The sequence below is a fragment of the Homalodisca vitripennis genome, chromosome 6 (assembly GCF_021130785.1).
Source record: "Homalodisca vitripennis isolate AUS2020 chromosome 6, UT_GWSS_2.1, whole genome shotgun sequence".
In the NCBI taxonomy this organism is placed as follows: Eukaryota; Metazoa; Arthropoda; class Insecta; order Hemiptera; family Cicadellidae; genus Homalodisca; species Homalodisca vitripennis.
The window spans coordinates 139,861,188-139,882,360 of record NC_060212.1 but is presented as its reverse complement, the minus strand read 5'-3'; the positions used below and the strand labels follow the sequence as shown (position 1 = coordinate 139,882,360).

At 33.5% G+C, this 21,173-nt stretch overlaps 1 protein-coding gene across 1 annotated transcript in view; it reads left to right on the top strand.

Moving 5' to 3' along the window:
* Positions 1 to 21,173, top strand: part of LOC124364950 (hemicentin-2) — a 389,918-nt gene that overhangs the window by 360,535 nt on the left and 8,210 nt on the right. Inside the window, exons 2-6 of the mRNA XM_046820797.1 lie at positions 8,250 to 8,600; positions 14,424 to 14,768; positions 15,204 to 15,326; positions 16,629 to 16,775; positions 20,823 to 21,107. Of these exons, the coding sequence (XP_046676753.1) occupies positions 8,250 to 8,600; positions 14,424 to 14,768; positions 15,204 to 15,326; positions 16,629 to 16,775; positions 20,823 to 21,107 (1,251 nt within the window). The remainder of the gene's footprint in view (positions 1 to 8,249; positions 8,601 to 14,423; positions 14,769 to 15,203; positions 15,327 to 16,628; positions 16,776 to 20,822; positions 21,108 to 21,173) is intronic.

Sequence of the window (21,173 nt, the reverse complement as noted above, 5' to 3'; positions counted from 1 at the left end):
ATTGTTAAAAAAATATTTAATTAAAGTGCTGCACAAATTTATTGACTACCTAACAGATTTTTCATTTCACAGGATGTAACCACTTCACATAGTAATGTTTTTTGTTTTGAATGTAAAGAGTTATACTCTCTGTTTAGTAATGTGAATGTTTCTTATTCTATGTTTGCTAATGTTTAGGTGTTATTTAGACATTTTGATTGACTGCAGCCAACCATATGATTGTCTTGACAATGTTTTGTTTATGTTGTGGTTGTCATTTCAAAAACAATTTCTGGCAGAAGAAGGCTTACAGATACAGCGATTGGTATCATCACCAAATACTATGGCCTACCTATAAGAAGGAGTTGTCAGAATAGTTATACAGTATATGAAACGAAGCGTGCCATATGGGCGGAATATTTTCATATTTTATCAAGTGATGAAACTCCTCAACATGGTCTGTGTCCTGTAGGAAAGTATAGTTGGTGCAAGTTCAGAAAAGCTGAAACTGAAGAAAAGCCCTACAAACACAGTGAGCATTTTACCTCCCTGCAGATGTAATGAGTGCAATAAAGCCAATTTTTAAGGACTTGGTTGAGCCTAAACTCCTCAAAAAATGCTTTCATGGGAAAACCCAGAACCGGAATGAATCGGTAAATGGTGTTATCTGGTCTAGATTGCCTAAGACGATTTTTGTTAGACTGAAAACTTTGAAGTTTGGTGTCACAGAGGCAGTAGCAAGTTTCAATGAAGGTGCCATAGTGAAGTGCAGGGTCTTGGTGGCACTGGGTTTTAAACCAGGGGGAAACTGCATTAATTTCATGCGAAATGTGGATCACAGGTAATGTTGATTTTTATGATATAATTTAATAATAGTATGTTTTCTGCAATCATTAATAATACCAATACCGAATAGAATATTTATTGATTTCAATTTTGGAGTGGCGTAACTCTAAATTTATAGGTTTTTAAATCGTGTGTATAAATAAAAATTTATCAATTTTACTTTTAGAATACACTATAGAATACCACCTATTTGCATGCACAGTGTCATAAATGACAAAGACCAAAATTTATATAAAGATAAAATTCCCAAATTATAACGACGATTTGACCAATTTAAAGTGGTTTTGCATGGAAAAAACTATGCCGAGGAACTACATGTTGTAATAATGTGAGTTATTATTTTGTTAAATTATTAAATAATTACATACCACAATTTGTATATTATAATATTATTTCTATTGGTTTGAAACGTACTATGTAATATACATTTGCATTATGGAGGTTTCTCAGTGGGTGACCTTCGTAAGTAAACGAAAGTGTTAATTCTTAAATAATAACTTATTCCTATTATTAATTTTTTAAAAGTCATGAATATAGGAATTTCCGTGACATATAATACTGATTTCGATCTAAAATTTTCAAAGAATATAACATACTATATAACTTAGGAAAGAAATCATTAAACTTCGTCTTTAAGGGATGTGATGGGAAACACGCTCTGGCGCTAAGTGAAGAACAGAATACGTGCTTCGTGTTAAAGAAGCTTATAAGATACTTGCCAACGTGAAAGGTACCAATAAAACACAGTTGTGAGGGGGAGGGATAACGGGAAACGGAGGTCAAATGTGGATTTAACGGGAGGCAACGTCCTGTAAATGGCGGCAGTGTGTGGCGGTGTCACTGGCCTCATATTTGGCAGCTGGCGCACCCTAGCAGCAAATCTGCCAACTGTTTGAACTTTCTTATCGACATTATTTAAACTTTAACGCTTGTGATTGATACAACGTACAAAAGTAAATTAATCTTTTTTAAATAAAGTAAAATAAAACATCTTTAAACTTTCATAGTAATATCAAATACAATAGCAAGTGTTGAAGGTATATTTAGTATGTATTGTTGTACATATTTCGTATAGTGCATAAAAATAATTTAAGAAAAAACACACAAAACCTTATTAATGTTATGTTGAAATTCCACTTTCCTTTAAATTTACTTACTATCGTATTAAAAGTTTGTTTGAAATTACCAACTGGAAAATGAGTTTTCGCGTTTTTTTGCCTATAATTAAAGGAAGGATCATTTAGAAATTGGCTACTTTTTTATCATGTCTGTTCTACAAAACGCCTTTTAAGGAGAAGACAGATTCATATATTCCAGCAACTCTAACGACACATTAAAAAAAGGAGAACAGGTCTTAGAAAACGTCAATAAAAGAAGAACATACTAAACCTACAATTTTAAAATGTTGAACAATGTTTTCTATTGTTTCTTAGACTAAGTTTCACAATTTTAATTTAAATCTGTATTTATATATATATATATATATATATATATATATATATATATATATATGTGTGTGTGTTTAAGTATTAAATAAATAAGACGTATGATCAGTATTGTATGAATTTAATGATATTATCCTAATTTTCTTAACCTTATATTTATATATTTTATATTGATAGCCGTAAGGCTAATCATGATCAAGTATTTGTTTATTAGTTCTACCTACTGTGTGTGTAATCAGGTGGAATATAAAATTTTAGTTAGTAATATTTCAATTTGTTTTAGTATTTACGTAATTACTATTTAAATTCATGATTTTCTGTATTCTGTGTTTTAATCTATTTATGTATACGGTACGGTACTGTATTCTGTTAAATGTTAAACTAAATTTTCTTTCTCTTATAATACATCTGATTATCGTCTTTTACAATAGATCTAACTCAATATTATTGTTAAATGACACATTCATACAGTTGTATCTCATAATTAATATCTTTTATTTACCGTTATATTGTCTACAATTTAGGTGTTTCGTTTTAATTTGTATACAAATCAGTAAAATAGTTAAGTAAGGACTGATGCATGTTCAGGAATTGCTGATACATGTTTATGTCCCCTTTACAGCGTATCGAATATTCTCTGTCATAACAAATAAATAAATATCTTCATATGTAACAAGTTGGGGGTTACGTTTATATTTGTGTGAAACCAATTTTATTTTCTATAAAAAGAATTAATTATATATTGATTTAAATTCCATTCTATATAGACTACTCACGAAATTTGTTATTACAATATTGACTGTAAAATATTTGTTACAGGTCATATTGTACAGTAAGAAGATCAGATTTTACTGAAAAATATCTCATTTATAGTTAATAAAACAAAACAAATTTGTAGTTATGTAACATTTATATTACATTTTCTACTATAAACTTCCTTTAGTACGATATAATCGGTTTATTACAACAGGACAAAACCAAATCCTGAAGGTAATGGCTTTTCTACGAACAATAGAACGCAAAGATATTCACTGAACATTATACATTGGCATGAAAGCAGAAGCGATTGCGCGGCAATGGTGTTGTAACATTTGTGGCAGTGTCAATGTGCCTTTTACTGGCCGGATAGGCAATATCCGTTCCGATCCACCCGTTGTTGGTTGTTACCCAATGGTGGCGGTGTTCACTAAATGTCATGGCTACACGGTCGGATTTGGGATCCATTCTATGTAAATTGTATTGTCCGTTGTTTTTGCATCCATTCGGTGGAAATAACCATTGAACTTATAGTGTTGAAATGGTCCACGGTGGTTTTTACGTTTTATTTAAAAACCTTATATGCATATTTATATTTTTAAAGGTTACAATATTCTGATTTGTTAAGAGTAGTACGTTCATATCGTTATAATAGTGATGATTCAATATGTTGCAATAGGTTTTAATTGTTTGGCACCATTAAAAATCTTTATGGTTCAGCATAAATCGGTATAGTTGAACTATAACTGCCTGTTCTTTGACTTACAATACATTTCACAGGCTGAGTTTTAACATTAAAGGATCTGGCAATATGTTTATTCTTTATATTTGTCTGTATGCATGCAAAAAATTGACTCATACATTTCAAAATTTGCATTTCATTGACTTAAAGCTTAATTGTTGTATACACAACATGGGGTGTACGGTTGGTGCATGTGCGTCTATGGGCTGAATATTAAATTTTCCGTACTTCAGAATAATTAGAAACAGTTTTATCGGTAGAAATTAAATTTTGCATTAACTTTCATTTATTTATAAAAGTCCGAGTGTGATTATGACGCAAGAATTTCTCTTCTATCTGCAAAAGTGACTTTTCTTTGCCCCTCCACAGGATATATTAAGAATTAAATGAACTACAGACTTTAATTTTGAATACAATTTCACCGGTCTGTTACAGGTTCCAGCGCTCTGATAGCTTGCAATTATTACATCAAATTTAACACAGGTGTTTGACCTGATTATATTAAAAATGTAAAAATAGTATCTGAAATAGCTGACAGTAGTAAATAGGAAGCATGGTGAAACTACAGAGTTAATGTGGAGTTTGCTGACAAGTGTTGTTATCTAATTATGTCTTGCGTGTTGAACAACAGTTTGGGTCGAGTGTCAACAAACAGTCGGTGCTTGTACAAGTTCAAACGCTATCACAACATCAATCGGTATATCAGTTCACACAGTGCCGGCCGTACACGTGTGCCTGAGTACATTATGTGCAAGCTACCGCGATGGAAAATTAATTAAAATATCTAATCCACTAGCAACTGCATGTTTGTTTGAATCATAAATTACATCGTAGTTTTATCCAGGGAAAAGTAATCAGTTTGTAAATTGTAAGCTAGGAATATGATGTAAAGCAGTATTTCATTACATAGGCTATTTCAATACACGAAATAAAAAAACCATTTTGAAGTGATTGATAAGAATACAGCTGACCATGGCTCTACCGTTTCATTAATCATTAAAAATAACAAACACAATCTTTACGCTCAAGTACGAGATTAATAAAGTTTATTCAGAAATTATTTGAACATAGTTTAGATTTCAATTGAAAAACTGAAAAATTAGGAATCTTATATTCAGTGGATTTGTCGCAAACCTTCTGAACAAGTTTTTCTCCTGTTTTCCATATTAATCACCTTGCGTTTTTAGAACTAAATTATACAGGGCAATAACAGCCCATTATCAAATTGAAATCTCCTTATCAAATGCATTATAATCTTATTATTTTATTCTGTACTTCAAACATTTTTTATGTAATGTTACGTTTTGATGACAAGTGAATGTGGAATTTCAATTAATTGAGCGCTGTTATTTTTTAATGTTTTTTTATTATTATGCACGTTTTTCCCTCTAAACTGTACAATATTACTATTTCCATTGAATTTACAGTCAATCTATCATAAGTACTGTATATTGTCTCTATAATGCAGGTTATAAAATGATTATCCTGGCTTCAATTTCTGCAACGGCACAATAACATCATTAGGAACAACTACAATGCGGTATCATTAATAATTTTACAATTGGTGTTGTTTCGTATATAAGAACACAGTTTAAATACTTAAGTTTCAGCTTACATTAAAACCTTCTTTGCGGGTCTACAATGAGTGATTTTAAGTAAGGTTCTATGTCTCTATTGCAGGCTATGTCAAAAAAATTATTTTTGAGGTTGTTTTGCTTCGTTTCAAACTTATGGTTTGGTTTAAAACATTGTAGCGTTATCCTCCTAAGACCCAAGGGAAAAATTAAAATGTTTAAGCAAAAAACCTGATGTTCTTTTAAAAGTACAAATATTTCTACTTCGGTAAGACCCAGGGATTTTTCCACATTTTTCAAGTTAAAACTAATGTACTTTTAGAAGGACAGAGTTTTGGGGATTTTTTTTTACCAAGAACGAAATATTTGTATGTTAACGGTTGGCAACTCTGCTGACTTGTTGTTTTTTTAGGTTGTCAGTCATCACATGTGTGTTCAGTTAGCTGGCTAGTTTAGCCATAAACATAACCTCCAGAAAGATGGCTTCACCAAGGAAGCGGAGGCTTTATTTTCAACATAATTGTAAGTATTTAAAAATATTGATTGTTAATATTTTCTCATTAGAAACTTGCAGTATAATATATATAGCTAGTATATACAAGTTGAAACCCATTGAAAATCTACTGTAAAAGACTGGTTTTTATCATTAGAAGATGTGTCCTTATAAAAGTACATTGGGTTTTAAAACTCTTTTTATCTCAAAAGTGGATTGTCCTAATATAAGGACACCAGGCTTTAAGTGACTACACATTTCATATAGATGTGTTTCCTGTAATTGTTGACACTTTTTAGGAAAATAGACAATTTTTAATAAATTTACCTGTTTTACACATTTATTTTAGTTAATTTAAACTTCAAAAAGGATGAACATTTAGGCCTATGAAGTTTTCGCTCTTATTTAAAGTTACAAAAAACTTTTTTACAGCCATGGATAACATAATTTAATTGTTCCAGTAAAACAATGCAGAAATTATGAACACCATCAACCAGCTTGATGACTCCGACATGGATATTTCGGAGGATGATGACCAAGATACTGATTTGGTGAGGGATATCCAAAACCAACCAGTAATAGATCTATTGGATGGTTCGTAGTTGGTCAAAGACAGAAAAAAGTACATTACAGTGCCTCAGCCTCAAGTGATAAAGGCGTACAATACACATATGGGAGGTGTTGATATGGCAGACCGTATGCTAATCATATTGTTCTTCCAGACAACGGAGAAGGAAGTGGACCACTAGATAATGCACCTGTTTGATTTAGCCATATCCAATTCCTGGCTTTGCTACTGAGAAGACTAGATCAAGTCAAACATACCATTAAAAAAAGTGGCACAACTAAAAAAGTACAAGATGGATTACGGAGAGTATTTAATTGAATCAAACTCTATTCTTAGTGACAGTGAAGATTCAGAGTACCTCACAGATGAAGAGGTTACACCTGGAAGAAATCCCAGGAACTTCCAGTGTGAGATTTAGGACACATGGGAACCACTTACCTGAAATTACGCCAGGAGTACAGCAGAGATGTAAAAACTCCAAATGTTCAAAGAAAAACATAGGTAATGTGTACCAAATGTAAGGTCCATTTATGTTTAGTAGAACAAAGGAACTGTGTTTTAACTTTCATCAATGTTAAGCCCTTTTTAACTTATAAACAACTAGTGTAACTATGTGTTTAAAGAAAACATCAGAGATGTGTACAAGTGTAAGGTCCATTATTTTTAATAGCAACAAAGAAACAGGAAACCATATTTTAATTTAAAAAATATTAAGCCTTTTTTAACTAAATTGAATTTTTAACTGTTTGATTAAACTAAAATGAAATAAAGTTAAGTTTAAAAAAATTATGTCTCTTGATTTCACTACCCTGTATTTTACCCGATGAAAACCTGGTGTACTTTTAAAAGGACTATACAAAATTGTATAAATATATCAAATATACTGTTAAATTTTGTTTTTTATAGTGTCTAAGTAGGTTATTGAATAAGAAATTATTAAAAAAACACTTATTCCAAAGTTTAAAATTTCCCTGGGTTTTACTTGAGTACAAAATGTTGTCCTTCTTGCAGGACATTGGGTCTTAGTGACTTACAGGTGTACATTGAACTTGGGTTTTACTTAAGTACAAATTATTGTCCTTTTAAAAGTACGCCCAGGCCTTAGGAGGTTAAAATATGATGTGCATATCGAATATAAAATCCTATGCAAACTTAATTAATGATTTCACAATATTATTACAAATCACTCACTTTGATCCACTTATCGCCTTCGAGAAAAAAGTTCGATCAAAAGCTGTGCGAAAAATAATACACAAGTTCCTTAATTTATGATTATTTTATTAACTCTATTATGTTTATAAATCTCTGATTAGGTACTGGCATGCAGTATAGTTCATAAATAGTTTCTTAGTAATCATAAATCTTTATAATTTACTAATCATCAAAAACATCATACTTGATGTACTGATAGGATATATTTAAAACATTAATTTTATATACAGATTGTTACATTATAGTGTAAATTATAACGTTTCAGCCATCCTCAAAAAGATTGAAATTTAGGAAGATCTGTTCAATAAAAACTATCATTTTGTGCCATAGCCTATAAAGTCGTTTGGTGAATTTTTAGTTTTAATATTGACCACTCACATCTATGTAGGTCGATCAATTTCAGTTTACTTCTTTTTCACTGGTACATGCATACATCATTTTTCAAATTCACTGCAGGAGGATCGTACTTTTCTTTTGTTCTACTAAAAAAAACAAAGTAGGCATTCCTTTTATTCAGCTTCCAGGGAAGTGACAGTCTCAGACAGAACAGATTTTAATTGTTGTTGTAATATTGCTGACACTCGCAACAATATGTATTATTGTTAGATTATAATAGCAACTGTGTATATTGCAGGTCGGACGACGGCGCTGGTGACGCTGCGCCACCACCAGCACGGCGTGTTGTCCAGGAGGTCCCGGGAGGACGGCGGTGGTGGGGGCGGCAACACGACCGAGGAGGCGGCGCCCACAGAGTATCTGGTGAGACAGCATGAGGAGGTGATACTGCAGTGTGAGGCGAACAGTTCGGGCTCGGGGGTGGTGCGGTGGCGCCACAACGGCCTGGAGGTGGAGCCGGGTCACCGTTACAACAGAGACCCCCAGGGACGTCTCACCATCTCTAGTGTGCGGCTGGAGGACGATGGCACTTGGCAGTGTGATGACCGAGAAACAGGCTTCGCCAGACCCATATGGCTCGTCGTTCTTGGTCAGTATCTATGAGCTGGGTGTAAACTTCACTAGACTGACTATAGATACGGAATTACTCAAAATATGTCTATTCTTCAGTAGTGGCCTGAACAAGAGAAGAAACGGTTCTTATATACTATTGGTAATTCATACAACTGCCGAAAGCTGGAGCAGTACTTTCACACGGTATTGCCTACTAAAACCCAGATGATTTCATTACCCTTCATTATTCTGTATTTGAGATTTCCGTAATATGGGGCTTTTATTAGAACAGTTCCATTAACACTTAGGTAATCACCGTCGTCAAGTGGTTTAAAATGTGAACGTATTTGAACATTGTTCAAATTTGTGTCACATATTGCATTTGTTGTATGAGTCAAACATGAAATAAATCATTGTTCCACTGTTTTAGCTAAAGCACTATTAACCGTAATATTAATAAGGCACTTTCCTCTTTCAGTGAAAATTTAGAATTATGAATTTTATTTGAATAACAAAAATTACAAATTAGGAATTTTGTTCTTTATCAATAATATTTAACGCATTTGGATTGTATCGCTGGATTCAGAAAATTGATATGATTTGCAATCCGATCACAAATGACCCTATTTTATTTCAAAATATCAACATTAAATAAATAAAAATATTACAAATAATTGTATTATGTTTATTACTATTATACAAGTCCTAATTAGTATTATATTTTCAACGTTAATATTAATGTACCATAATCTAAATGACATTGTTAAGATTTCACATTATTATTAAAATATTTCGAGTATTCTATAGTTTATGGAAAAATGTTATGGAATTACTTGTAATGGGTCCTTAGGAATAGGGAGTAAATAACAAATAGATGAACAGTAGAAAATTTCTCCTTTAAATCAGTAAGTAATAATAATAGTATTGCTAAGTTAATGAAAACGACGTATCAGTGAAGAAAACAGGGCAATAAAAAGTACAATTAAACGAAGCGAAATGGCACAGATATTTAACATTGCGCTGACCAATCTACTCATAAATAGTTTAGTGATCAACCAATGTTACGGTGTCAGCGAATAATGAAGCTCTAACACGGCGTGAAATTGTCCATTAAAATCCAGATTGTAGTAGAGTGATCCATTAAATCAGTCTGGCTCTGATGTGATTCTTGAAATCAGCAAATGATACTGACTAATTAGTTATTAAATTTTAGTTAATAAGTGATGAATACGTTATATTAATATTTATAAATGTTGTAGTATTAACAATTAATTGAGTCTGCAGTTCAAACAAGTATGCAAATGTTCCTAAGTAGAAGCGAATTGCTTGATTTTTGTTATAAAAGAAAATATGGTCTATTTAGTTCTACACGTTTACTGACACAGAAAGCAATAATTTTTTATTCCTTGTTTATTTAATGTATTTTTATTTTAACAATGTTTAGAAACCTGAATAGTTTGCGTTTTAACCGAGCACTAGATGAGGTATTTTTAAATTTGTTATAAAATATTGTTCATATCACGGATATTTTGACAAGTGGTTGTTAGAATGTTAAATTGGAAAACACATACAGGGAAATTGGACACTGTAGAAAGTGATAACAAATCGTATAAGCAATGTATGCAAATTTTCGAATACGTGGTCTTTAAAAACTTTGCATTTTATATTAGTACAGCCGCTGGGTGGCTTCAATATTATAATCAATTTATAACAATACGTTTTATTAAGGTTCTGGCATGTTCTCATTAAATTCATATAGTTACTTGTTCTTCGATGCGATAGATCCTGATATAAAGGCCTTCAAGATTTTAATTAGAAAATAAAGTTCCAACATTATTTTGTTGGTGTTAGTAGTTACCATGATGACTAGGAAAAATCTCAGAACAAAAAAATTGAAAACAAATTTAGTAAATACCAATGATATCATATAGTTTCACTTAGTAACACACTGTGATATTACTCTGTTGGATTGCTTTATAAACTATCGTTATATTATGTTGCGGTCATTCATAAATCAGTAGGACCGGTTTAATAAAACAATACAATCCTAAACCTATAGAACCTTACAAGCTGTTGGTAACTTTATAGTTCTCTGCAGCCCTATTATCGGCAAGTATGGCATATAATAATTGTAAAATGTTTCTTTTTGGGTAAATTTACAGTTTTGAAATAAATATTTGTTTATTCATATTGCATGGAATAGAAATGTTATGTATTAATTTAAGGCAGTATACATATTACATGGCAAAAGTAACATTTTAAAATCTGACAAGTCAAGCTAAAATCACACTATCACCCCTGAAATATCGACGAGTTTACTGGTGGTCGATAGTAAAAAGAGGAAACCACTTTATTTATGGCTATATCATAGAAGGAAATTACTGTGTTATAAACCGGACTTTCAAACAAATGTATCACCTGGACAAATGTGGCTTACCGAATGGTGGACAGGCACATGAAAAAAACCTAAACATTATAAATATTTACCTAAATTTTCAACAGCCAGTGTGTGTTGGTGTGAAACTGTAATTGATGCTGTCCCTATCTCGCTAGATTGTTTCAGCGGTACGAGCTAAATCTCCTCTTCCTAAAAATAGAAAGTCCCTGCCGAAAACTTTGTGTAACATTATCAATCGTAGCCTATCGAGGGCCCCTTAGAATATGAAGGCAGTATGCTCTTTCAATTATAACTGACCTTAAAGTTTTGAAAGTAAAGTTTTACAAGACTAACACGCTTTTCTGAAGTTGAAATCAACTTTATTAACGTTTCCTAGAAAAAAATCACAAACCTAATCAAAAGTTTTAAAAGTATAATTACATGTACAATGTCTGATAAACCCATGTATGATTACTTGCCACTGGTACCAGATAATTTGAATTTTTATTCCAAGGCACAATTAAAAGGTCAAATAAATTAATTGATGTAATTGAAATAAACTCACGAGGGAAGCAAGTGTCACCGTGATTCTGACGTTGAGTTCTAATTTACGTCCCCACGCCCACCATCACGGCTCGGCAGTATACTCGTCACGGACAGTCGTCCCGCCACGCCGCGGCGGCCGCGGGGCATGGGGGTGAGTCTCTGGAGAATAATAATCACATCTTTCAAAGAGGGTGTTTATTAGCCCTCATCGTATACGCGCCGTTATGGCTACACTGCATATTGTTCAAGCCGTTATTATTGTATTGTCGACTGTTGTTATTGTTTAACATTCGATAACAAATACGTAGATCCATTTACCACTATAAAGTTATTGTATAAATAACTCTGACAAAGTACCACATTGGTTCTGTAACAAAGTTTAAATTCCTGAACATGTCATACAATATATATATATTCAATCTCTGGAACATAATAATGTATCATAATAAAAATTTATCCTCCTAGTATCAAGTACCAATATAGGGTAAAATATTCGTTATTGTTGTATAACATTCTGTTAGTATTGTATTATTTTAAGTTATCTGGGAACTGGCATGGTTTTTTTCATTATTTGTAAAGTTTTGTACATATGCACCAAAGATGTATTAGTAAAACCTACCTTATAAAACAAGTGTGTTATTTAAATAACTCGTTATGATCAATGAAAAAATTATTGAAAAACAAGTAAATTTCATACTGCGTAAGAAAGTTCATATTTAACTGAGATTATCCAGAAAACAGTAATGTAATAAATCAAACAGTATACAAACTATAGCTTTTAAAATTTTATATAAACGTCTAATGAATACAAATTTATTGTAAATATTTAAAGAGATTTTCAAGCTCATTTTATTTGTATGATAAAAATATTTCAGTTTCTTTAAGAAAAATCGAATTATAAACTTTTGTTATGAGTACTGGAGTTTTAGGCACAACATGCGTGGATTCTTTTATAAAACTCATACGTACTATACGTTATTAAACAATATTAAATAAAGGTTCATCACACTGATATTGTTTTTAGATAATTCATAACTCGAGCTTTGAAATAATACCACGCATTCTCGTATCTTTTTAATTTTGCAACCACTGTGAAATTTACTAAAAAAAAGGTTTATAACCTAAAACTTTAAAATAGCGAAGGAACGTCTGTTAAATAAAATAAAGGCACAAAATTGTATAAAATGTGTTTACCTTTATAATTCTATGCAGGTTACTGATGGTCGAAAAACCACCCTTCAAGTAAAAAGTATTTTTGACTAGGAGTATATTATAGAGTAGAGGTACAGTTTTATAAATTGGAATTTCTTACATGTTCTTAGTGCATTGAATGGTGTAAAGACAAGTGAGTGAAATCATAGACATTGCAAATGTTCACCCGAGTTTGCGTTTGCGAGCGCGAGTTTGTGTGTCTGTAGCTATTCTAAGGTTCAAACTGAATATCTTCTTCCAAGACGTGGAAGGTCTTCGCCGAAATCAGACTTAAAACGATTGATCATAGCCTACTGAGGCGCTTTCAGAACATGACGGTAGTATGCACTTTGAATAACAATAATAGGCCTCCTATTAACAAAGTAACGTTTTATTACATTAACACGCTTTTCCTTACTTAAATTAACTTAAGTGACGTTTCATGTTTACCACCTTCTTAAGATGTTTTTAAACAGCAATTAAAAGTTGAAAGTAATATGTGTGATACTATATCATATATGTAAAGTACAGTACTATGAACTTGTATTGATCGATACATGTAGTGCACACTGATTGGTGGACTGACAAAAGAATAAAACCATAAACATTGTAAATATTCATTTGTACGTACATTAGATTTTCAGAGAGTGGAGCTTTCATGTTATTGTTTTTGTATTATGATTTGTACCCATGTATGATTTAGGTGCTACCCTGGACCAATCAATAACAATAATTACTTTTATTCTAAATCATATTTTGGAAGGACAAATGAATTGTTGTAACTGAATTGAACTCACAAGGGAAGCACGTGTCACTGTGATTCTGACGTTGATTTCTAATCTACGTCCCCACGCTCGCCATCACGCACACTCGTCACGACCAGTTGTCCCGCCACGGCGCGGGCCCACGGGGCAGTTTTTTTCCTGGGAGGAGAGTACAGGAGCGCTGACATCATTATTGCATGTATCTCTGGAGAATAATAATCGCTTTATGTTTCAAAGAGAGTGGGTACAACCCTTCATCAAATACGTGCCTTTATTACAACATTGCGTATTGTTCAAGCCGAACTGTTATTTTGTATTACATGAACATGTTCAGGGATTTGAGCTACGTTACTGAATCAATGTAGTGCCAGTTATTCATAAATTAGCTACGTAGTGTAATACATGAAGCCATGTCTTTTTAGTTTAACATTATTTGTAATCTAATATTAATATATTACAAAATTTTGATCAAATATTTATTTTCCATCTTAGGAAATTTCATACGTGTCTGACAAGAACTCCAGCTCATAGCCAATGCTACACGTGGACCATAGCGTGCTACGTATCAATATACACGTATCAGATATAACTATTTTTAGTACAAAATTGCCATCTGTATTATATTATTAGCCTAAGTTATTGGTGGTATTTTTTTTTTATTTGTTAAAACAAATCTATGACATAAAATAGGCTGTTTTATGTTTTGTGTGCATGAACCAAAAATGTATCAGTGAAAGCTACGTTTGTTACAGAAATAACTATATTCAATATATGTGATTTTTTAATAAAAAATGTGTTGCAAACATAACTCGACATGTCCAATATAACACTTGTTCCAAAACTGATAGTGCGTAAAAACTGTTAATAGATTTTCCTCATAATACTAATGTAATAAAATAAATCGAACTCTAGATAATAGAATAGATAATAACTTCATATGGAATATTAGTAAATCGTTTGTTCTGATTATTTCCTTTTCCAGAGCCCCCAAAAGCACCCTATCTTCTTATCGACGGGCGTCGCCTGGACCCAGGAAACCTGTTCATACCGGTCAAGGAGAACACGGAGTTGACGGTGGAGTGTGTCTCCGACGGCGGCAGACCCAGCCCCAGTCTACAGTGGGTGTTGGTGCCGGGGGTGGGACAAGCAGACACCCTGCCGGGCCTCCAGCTGAACAACGACTCCGCTGATCAAGGGCCCGGGGCCCGCAGTGAGGCCCGGATCGCCAGGATACTCAGAGCCCACCACAACGCCACGGTGGCATGCCTAGTCAACCACGCCACCCTGCCCAACCCCCTCAACGCTTCTCTTCTTCTAGACGTTCAGTGTAAGTCAACTGTTGTTTCCAATTTCCGTTTTAATAAATTAATGCATCGATACATTTTAATCAGTTGAATAGAGCTTTCCATCTGCAACGCTTTCCAGTTGAAGCGCGTCCATATCCAGTACTGTAATGATCACCACGTGAGGATTCTGTGTGAGCCCATTAGTTGATTACTGTTCTATCAAAGCAATCCCTCTAATGCATCCTTTTATCCTGGTAAATCCATGTAATCCACTAGTCATTTCCATTCATGTGCTATGTAAACCGAACGCCACGCCGCGCCGCTGCTATATGAAATATTTCAGATTAATAAATGAATTAATGACTAATGATATTTTGAGACTCGTGATCGATGTGTTAATTTTAGTTCATATAATGTTGGTTTACATTTAAAAAATGTTTACAATATTATATTGTCTGTGTGATGTTTTGTTGTAGACACACCTTCTTTCAGCATAAGTAGACTACCAGATTTTGGATTCCCGCTACGGGAAGGAATCCCTGTGTCACTGAAATGTGAGGTCGATAGCAACCCTCCAGCTAGCCCTGTCTGGCAGAAAGGTACTAAAAATACCCTTTTACAAGAAGATTTTTTATTTTGTTGTATATTGTTCTAAATTTTCCTGTACACTCTAATGATACCATACATTACGATTCTTTTGATAATCGGTTTATTTCGATTCGTGAACCAAAGGGATGGTGGTCTGCATACGACGTGGGACGTGCAAAATGTCTGTTATAATGGTTTTCTCCGATGATAAAGACTTATACAAAAACTGTAATCAATTTTTTACCTTATAAATGGCCGAAACATCGTCAGATGAAATTATTTTAAATTTCCTGACTTAGGCGTGCCACAACGCTTTCGTAAGATTTGTTTTTTTTTAACATAGTTTGTAATTATGTGTTAGGTTAATTCTATACCTAAAGAAGAGATCAGAATGCAGATCTCGAAACGTAGTGTTACTGATTTATTGTTTCACTGAACGATGGCAAATTTCCGGAAATATCCTGTTTCCTTCACAATCCTTCCATCGTCAAAAATAACCTTCAAACAAAGTATACCTCCCTATTAACTTTCTTATGAATTGAGATGGAGTTATTTACTTTGAGGGATGTTTATATGACCATATGTGGAGTTTTTCATGTATGACAATTTTTGACATCCCCACTCCCAAAATAGGGTAGTTTTTGGGGGTAAGTCCAAATTTTAAAATAGGTACCTGTAGCAAGCGAAACCTAATTCAAAAATAAAAAGTAGAACGGCGCAAATTAGAGGTCTCTAATATAACTCTACCAAATGTGGTGGCCAATTAAAGCTTGGAGTTTTTATCAAACCCCTACAGAATGTTACATTTAAATTTATTGTAAGGTAAGTAAAACATTTACTCAACAGTTATTTTAAGTGCTTATGATACAAAATAATAAAACCAGTTATTACAAGAATCAACAAACATAAAAAACCCGTGGTTAACTAGCATTTATTCAGTTTTGTTCTGTCTAACCATATCCCAAGTCGTGGGAATACCAATAGCTGGTTTTACCATGTAATGACTTATTGTTTACCAGTTAATATGTTAAACACATTCAGACCAGTTTCTGTGTCAAAGTTGGTCACACAAACATCCTCCAAAGTATATCGCTCCTCCTTCTCTATTCATAAGAAAGTAAATTGGGGGGGGGGTGGGATTTTAAGACGCCCTTGTATCTTCCGGACTATCTATTGCTAATGTTATATTGCCAATTGATAATGTAATAATGGAATTTAAAATAATCACACATCAGCTGGGTGTGCTCTCTCTAATAGATATTTTTCTGTTAAAATCATCGTAGTAGTACAAATCTGTTATACCCCTGTTACAGACAACGCTCCACCACCAGTAGAACAGTCCGGTGATGGGTTCTTAAACTTCACCTCAATCCGAAGGGAGCACGGCGGCTGGTACAAGTGTACCAGTAGACATCTACTCGGAGACTTCTCTTCTATCGGCTATCTTCTTAACGTTAGATGTAAGTTTAGTGAGAAACTCTAACAACAACTGTGTATTATGTGTTATTTTGTATCGATGTCAAAGTTAAGGTGTTTATATGGCAAATTTTTGGAGTATGAGGATCAGTATTTGTTACTTATTGTTGATCGGAACTCGTATGTGTGTATAGATTGTGGCAGCACGGAACCCCAAATTCCTCTTAGTTTTAGTTTTATACATATTACTCGCCTTCGGCTCGCTGGGGGCTACGCCCCAGGCCCTCATGATGTACGCTTGCAAATTGGGGATAAGAGAGATTTGGTGATTGTTAAAATTCGGACTTGAGGTCATGCCAGGAAATTCCCTGGGGGGATTTTAAAGTTACTGGGGGTTATGACATGAAGGGGTTATCTGGTTATACCAGGAACTTCCCAAGGGGGGTTAATAGATTTGGTGATTGTTATAATTCGGACATGAGGTCATGCCAGGAAATTCCCTGGGGGGGTTAATGCTACCGGGGGTTAATACATCAGGGGGTTTAATTTACTCAGTCGGTTATCTTGTCATACCAGAAAATTGCGGGGGGAGGTTTAATGTTACCGGGGGTTAGCGACACACCCCAGGCTCCCTTTCGGGTGTTGGCTAAATTCGGGGATAAGCGGAATTCGGAATTAAATTGCACCTATTTTATTGAATTTTTCAGTTTTAATCAAAGTTTTGACTTTAATGGCATTTCACGGGTTAACCGTTAGAGATACGACAAAAATTGACTGGACCTTTCGTGTCGGAAATTTAATTTTGTGTTCGATTCCACCCTCGGATTTGAGCTACAATCTCTGGTTCAGTCGGTACAACGCTTGGGATAAAAGTCTGCACTGGTCAGATGTTGTGTAAACAGATTTAGTGTAAATAAATTAAAAACTACCTTTATCAGATTATTAAGTTGATCAGGGGGTTTAATTTAATCAGGAGTTCATCAACCAGGAAATTCCCGGGAGGGGGGTTAATGTTATCGGGGGTTATAAGAACGCGTGGTACTTTTCTGGGAAATGTGCGTCTGTGCTACGAGAACATGTGTACAGTAATTTTTATCAAAATAAAACGTTGATCAGGGGGTTTAAATTACTTCGGAAATTATCATTCCACGCCAGAGTTTTGACAATGAACTAATATTTCATAAAATAAAATAAAAACTCTGTCCCTATCTACTATTGAAGCTTTACTAACGCTCAGCCAACTCCCTATGTGGAGGGGGGTTTTAGTCACTCGTTAACGTAGTAATACAAGGTCAATATGGAACCAGCATGAATCGCACTAATTATAATTGCAAAATTTAAAACACCTAAAAGTGACGACAAAGAATTAGCCATTTAGAGCATTTATCAGGCTTACGGAAAGATAAACGATAGAAAGCTGCTGGGCCTTTTTTGTAGATCGTATCAATAGCTACTTACAAAAAGTTTTACATTTAAGCTAAGGCCAACGGTTCGGCCACTATCGAGCACGAAAAGTAAGTTTTTAAGTGAAATTTTCAATATAATCACGTTTTACGGCTAAATCATGGAAGATAGAGTAAAAGGTCAATGGACCTTTTGTGTAGATCGCATTATTTTGTATTAAAATCATTTTTTCATTTTGACTTCCGCCCAATGGTTTTGCCGCTATCGACACCAAAACAAAATGTTCACGTAAAAATTACAAATAAATTGCACATAATCACGTTTTTCGGCCAAACCAATGGAGATAGGGCAAAAAGTCACTGGACCTTTTCTGTAGCTCGCGCCATTTGCTAATTGGATGGGTCAATCAGATTTGAGCTACGATCTACAGTTCAGCCGCTATCGGGTTCGAAACATTATTTTTAGTGAAAAAATCTCTGGAATGTCAAATATTCGAGCATTTTGTCGCTTAACCATGGAAGATAGAGCAAAAAGTTACTGGACCTTTTTTGTAGTTCACTTCATTCCTGACTAACGATTTTTCGTCAGATCTGAGCTAGCTCCATCGGTTCGCCCGCTATCGGGCTTACAAAAAAGGCCTGCAGGGGTAAAAAATGCGCTTTTTTGCGAATTTGTTTAAAGTGTTTAAAATTAAAAAATCCCGGTTTTCAGAATTTTCCTGTTGGTTATACGGCAAAAGGTACCTGCGTGCCAAATTTCCAAGTTTCTAGCACTTCTAGAAGTAGGTTAGAATTTGTATACATTATCAGTGAGTGAGTGGTTTCACATGCGGCTGTATAGTATATTAGATTTAGTAATGGAAAAAATCATGTACGCAATACATATAAACACATTGATTTACTTAATATGTCAGGAAATTGGTATTTCTGTCTAAATTTGTTTAATGATAACAATATTTTTACGTATATTTTATGAGTAAATTTTATAATTTAGTTAAGCTACAACGCTTTTTAATATGATCGATTGGATACTAATATCAGTATGAACGGAAATGGTAAATATAGTATTTTAAGTAGTTTTAGTCTCTCTATTACATTTTCAAAAACCAATTGTTGTCTTCTGTAGGATGACCGCTTATACAAAGTGTATAGTTATAAATTTTGTCAAAATATCAAAAGTTTATTCGGCTTATTCTATATTTATTATTTACTGTACTAGCCTAACAGTGAACTCCATATTTATAAGTGAGAAACAAAAATTTTATTCATAAACCATTTTGTGCATCCAGAATACAATTCAAACTTAAGCTTGTACTTTCTAAAGAGATTTCAACTTGGAGTATTTGAAGTATTGTGTTTTACGAAAGTATAATACCTGCAAAGTGGAGGCTCTAAAAAATGTTGCATTTAATATTCCTCCAACCTCCATATCTTCCAGTGGAACTAAGAGCTTAAAGTTTTGAGTACTTCCCTGAAACACGGTGAAATATTACTCACGATATAGTATGTTATGATATTTAACGTAACAAACGTAAAGGAGTTCCTTTTTTCACATTTTATTATCCGATCGTTGTTTCAGGTTTCAGCCTGAAAAAATGTTAAAAAGTTATACTTATTCTATAAGGCTGATTTTAATCCACCTAAGAAATGTTAACCCGTAATACTATTTAGCCTGAGTAGAGAATCCGGCTTTGAATGTTTTAGCCTGTTCAGTTTAAAATATGAAAAACCTGATAATTTTGATAACGATCGTAACAATAAACAAGGTCTGATATATAGATATAGGTATTTTATGTATTAGTAATTCTATATTGTTAAAGTTTTAGGGAAGGCTCTCAATTAGAATAGCGGCTAATCATGCTTACAATTATAGTAATTGTATATTTAATAAAAATTTAAATATATATATATATATATATATATATATATATATATATATATATATATATATATATAAAACATTGAATATTTAACTTTAAAAATTCAAAACTGCATTCTTATTAATAATTAATGTTATCAAATAAAACAAATGTTGTATAAAATTATTTATCTATTGGAATCTAACTAATACAGAATATGGCCTAAGAAAAATCATTAAACTATGTATATAAAACCACAAAATATATAATCTTGGTTAAAAATATAAAACTAATATAAATTAAATCTAGTGAAAAAATTAAAGCAAAGTATTGTATAGGATGATTAAATTAGGGAACACTATTGTAGATCCTGTCATGTATTTGGGTTATTAAGCATTTCAATGTTCATTATGTCTAATTAGTGCTGTTGATAAATAATAATAATATTAGTTAATGCTTGTAAATGGTATAAATTTAAAAATTTCGAAAAAACTGGCTGATGCAAGATTTGCAATATTGAACTATTAAAATAATTATTGTGTTTTCTCATACCACACGCATTTGAGCGGTATAATGTAATGCATGTTTGTAAAAAAAACATTTTGTAAATAAAGCATTTATGAACTTGAACTTGAACTATAATGAGGATTGTTAATGTCACCAAAATACATTTTCGTCGTTATGTGTTGGAAATTTTGTTCCTTTCAATAATAAGTTTTAAAGATATACTCAGGTGCACAGCAAAGTGACTAGTAATGAGAGACGAATACAGTAATCTTAAGCTGGTCCTAGGAACCTGTCTCTAATTACTCTCCTGTCGTTGTTGTAGACGAGGTGCCTGAACCCGAGGTGACACCCGGGGAGAATGCAGTGTCGGAGGAGGCAGCGGTGGAAGTCTCCCTTGGAGGGGTGGTCCAGTTGCAATGCCCCAGCAAAGAAGGAGGCTGCTGGGGTAAGGTGGGGAAAGATGGCTCTCTAGACCCTGTGGGCCCTGGGCCGGGTCTCCACGTCGACCGCATCCTCTACCAGGAGGCTGGGGAGTACCGATGTGTGGTCGCTCGAAGTGCGAAGCTCGAGAAGTACCGCTCGCACAACGTTCATGTTGCCGTCACAGGTTAGTTTTACACTTAGTGGTAGAACTCCATCATAAATTTAGACTTCACCTGTTCCTAACATGTAT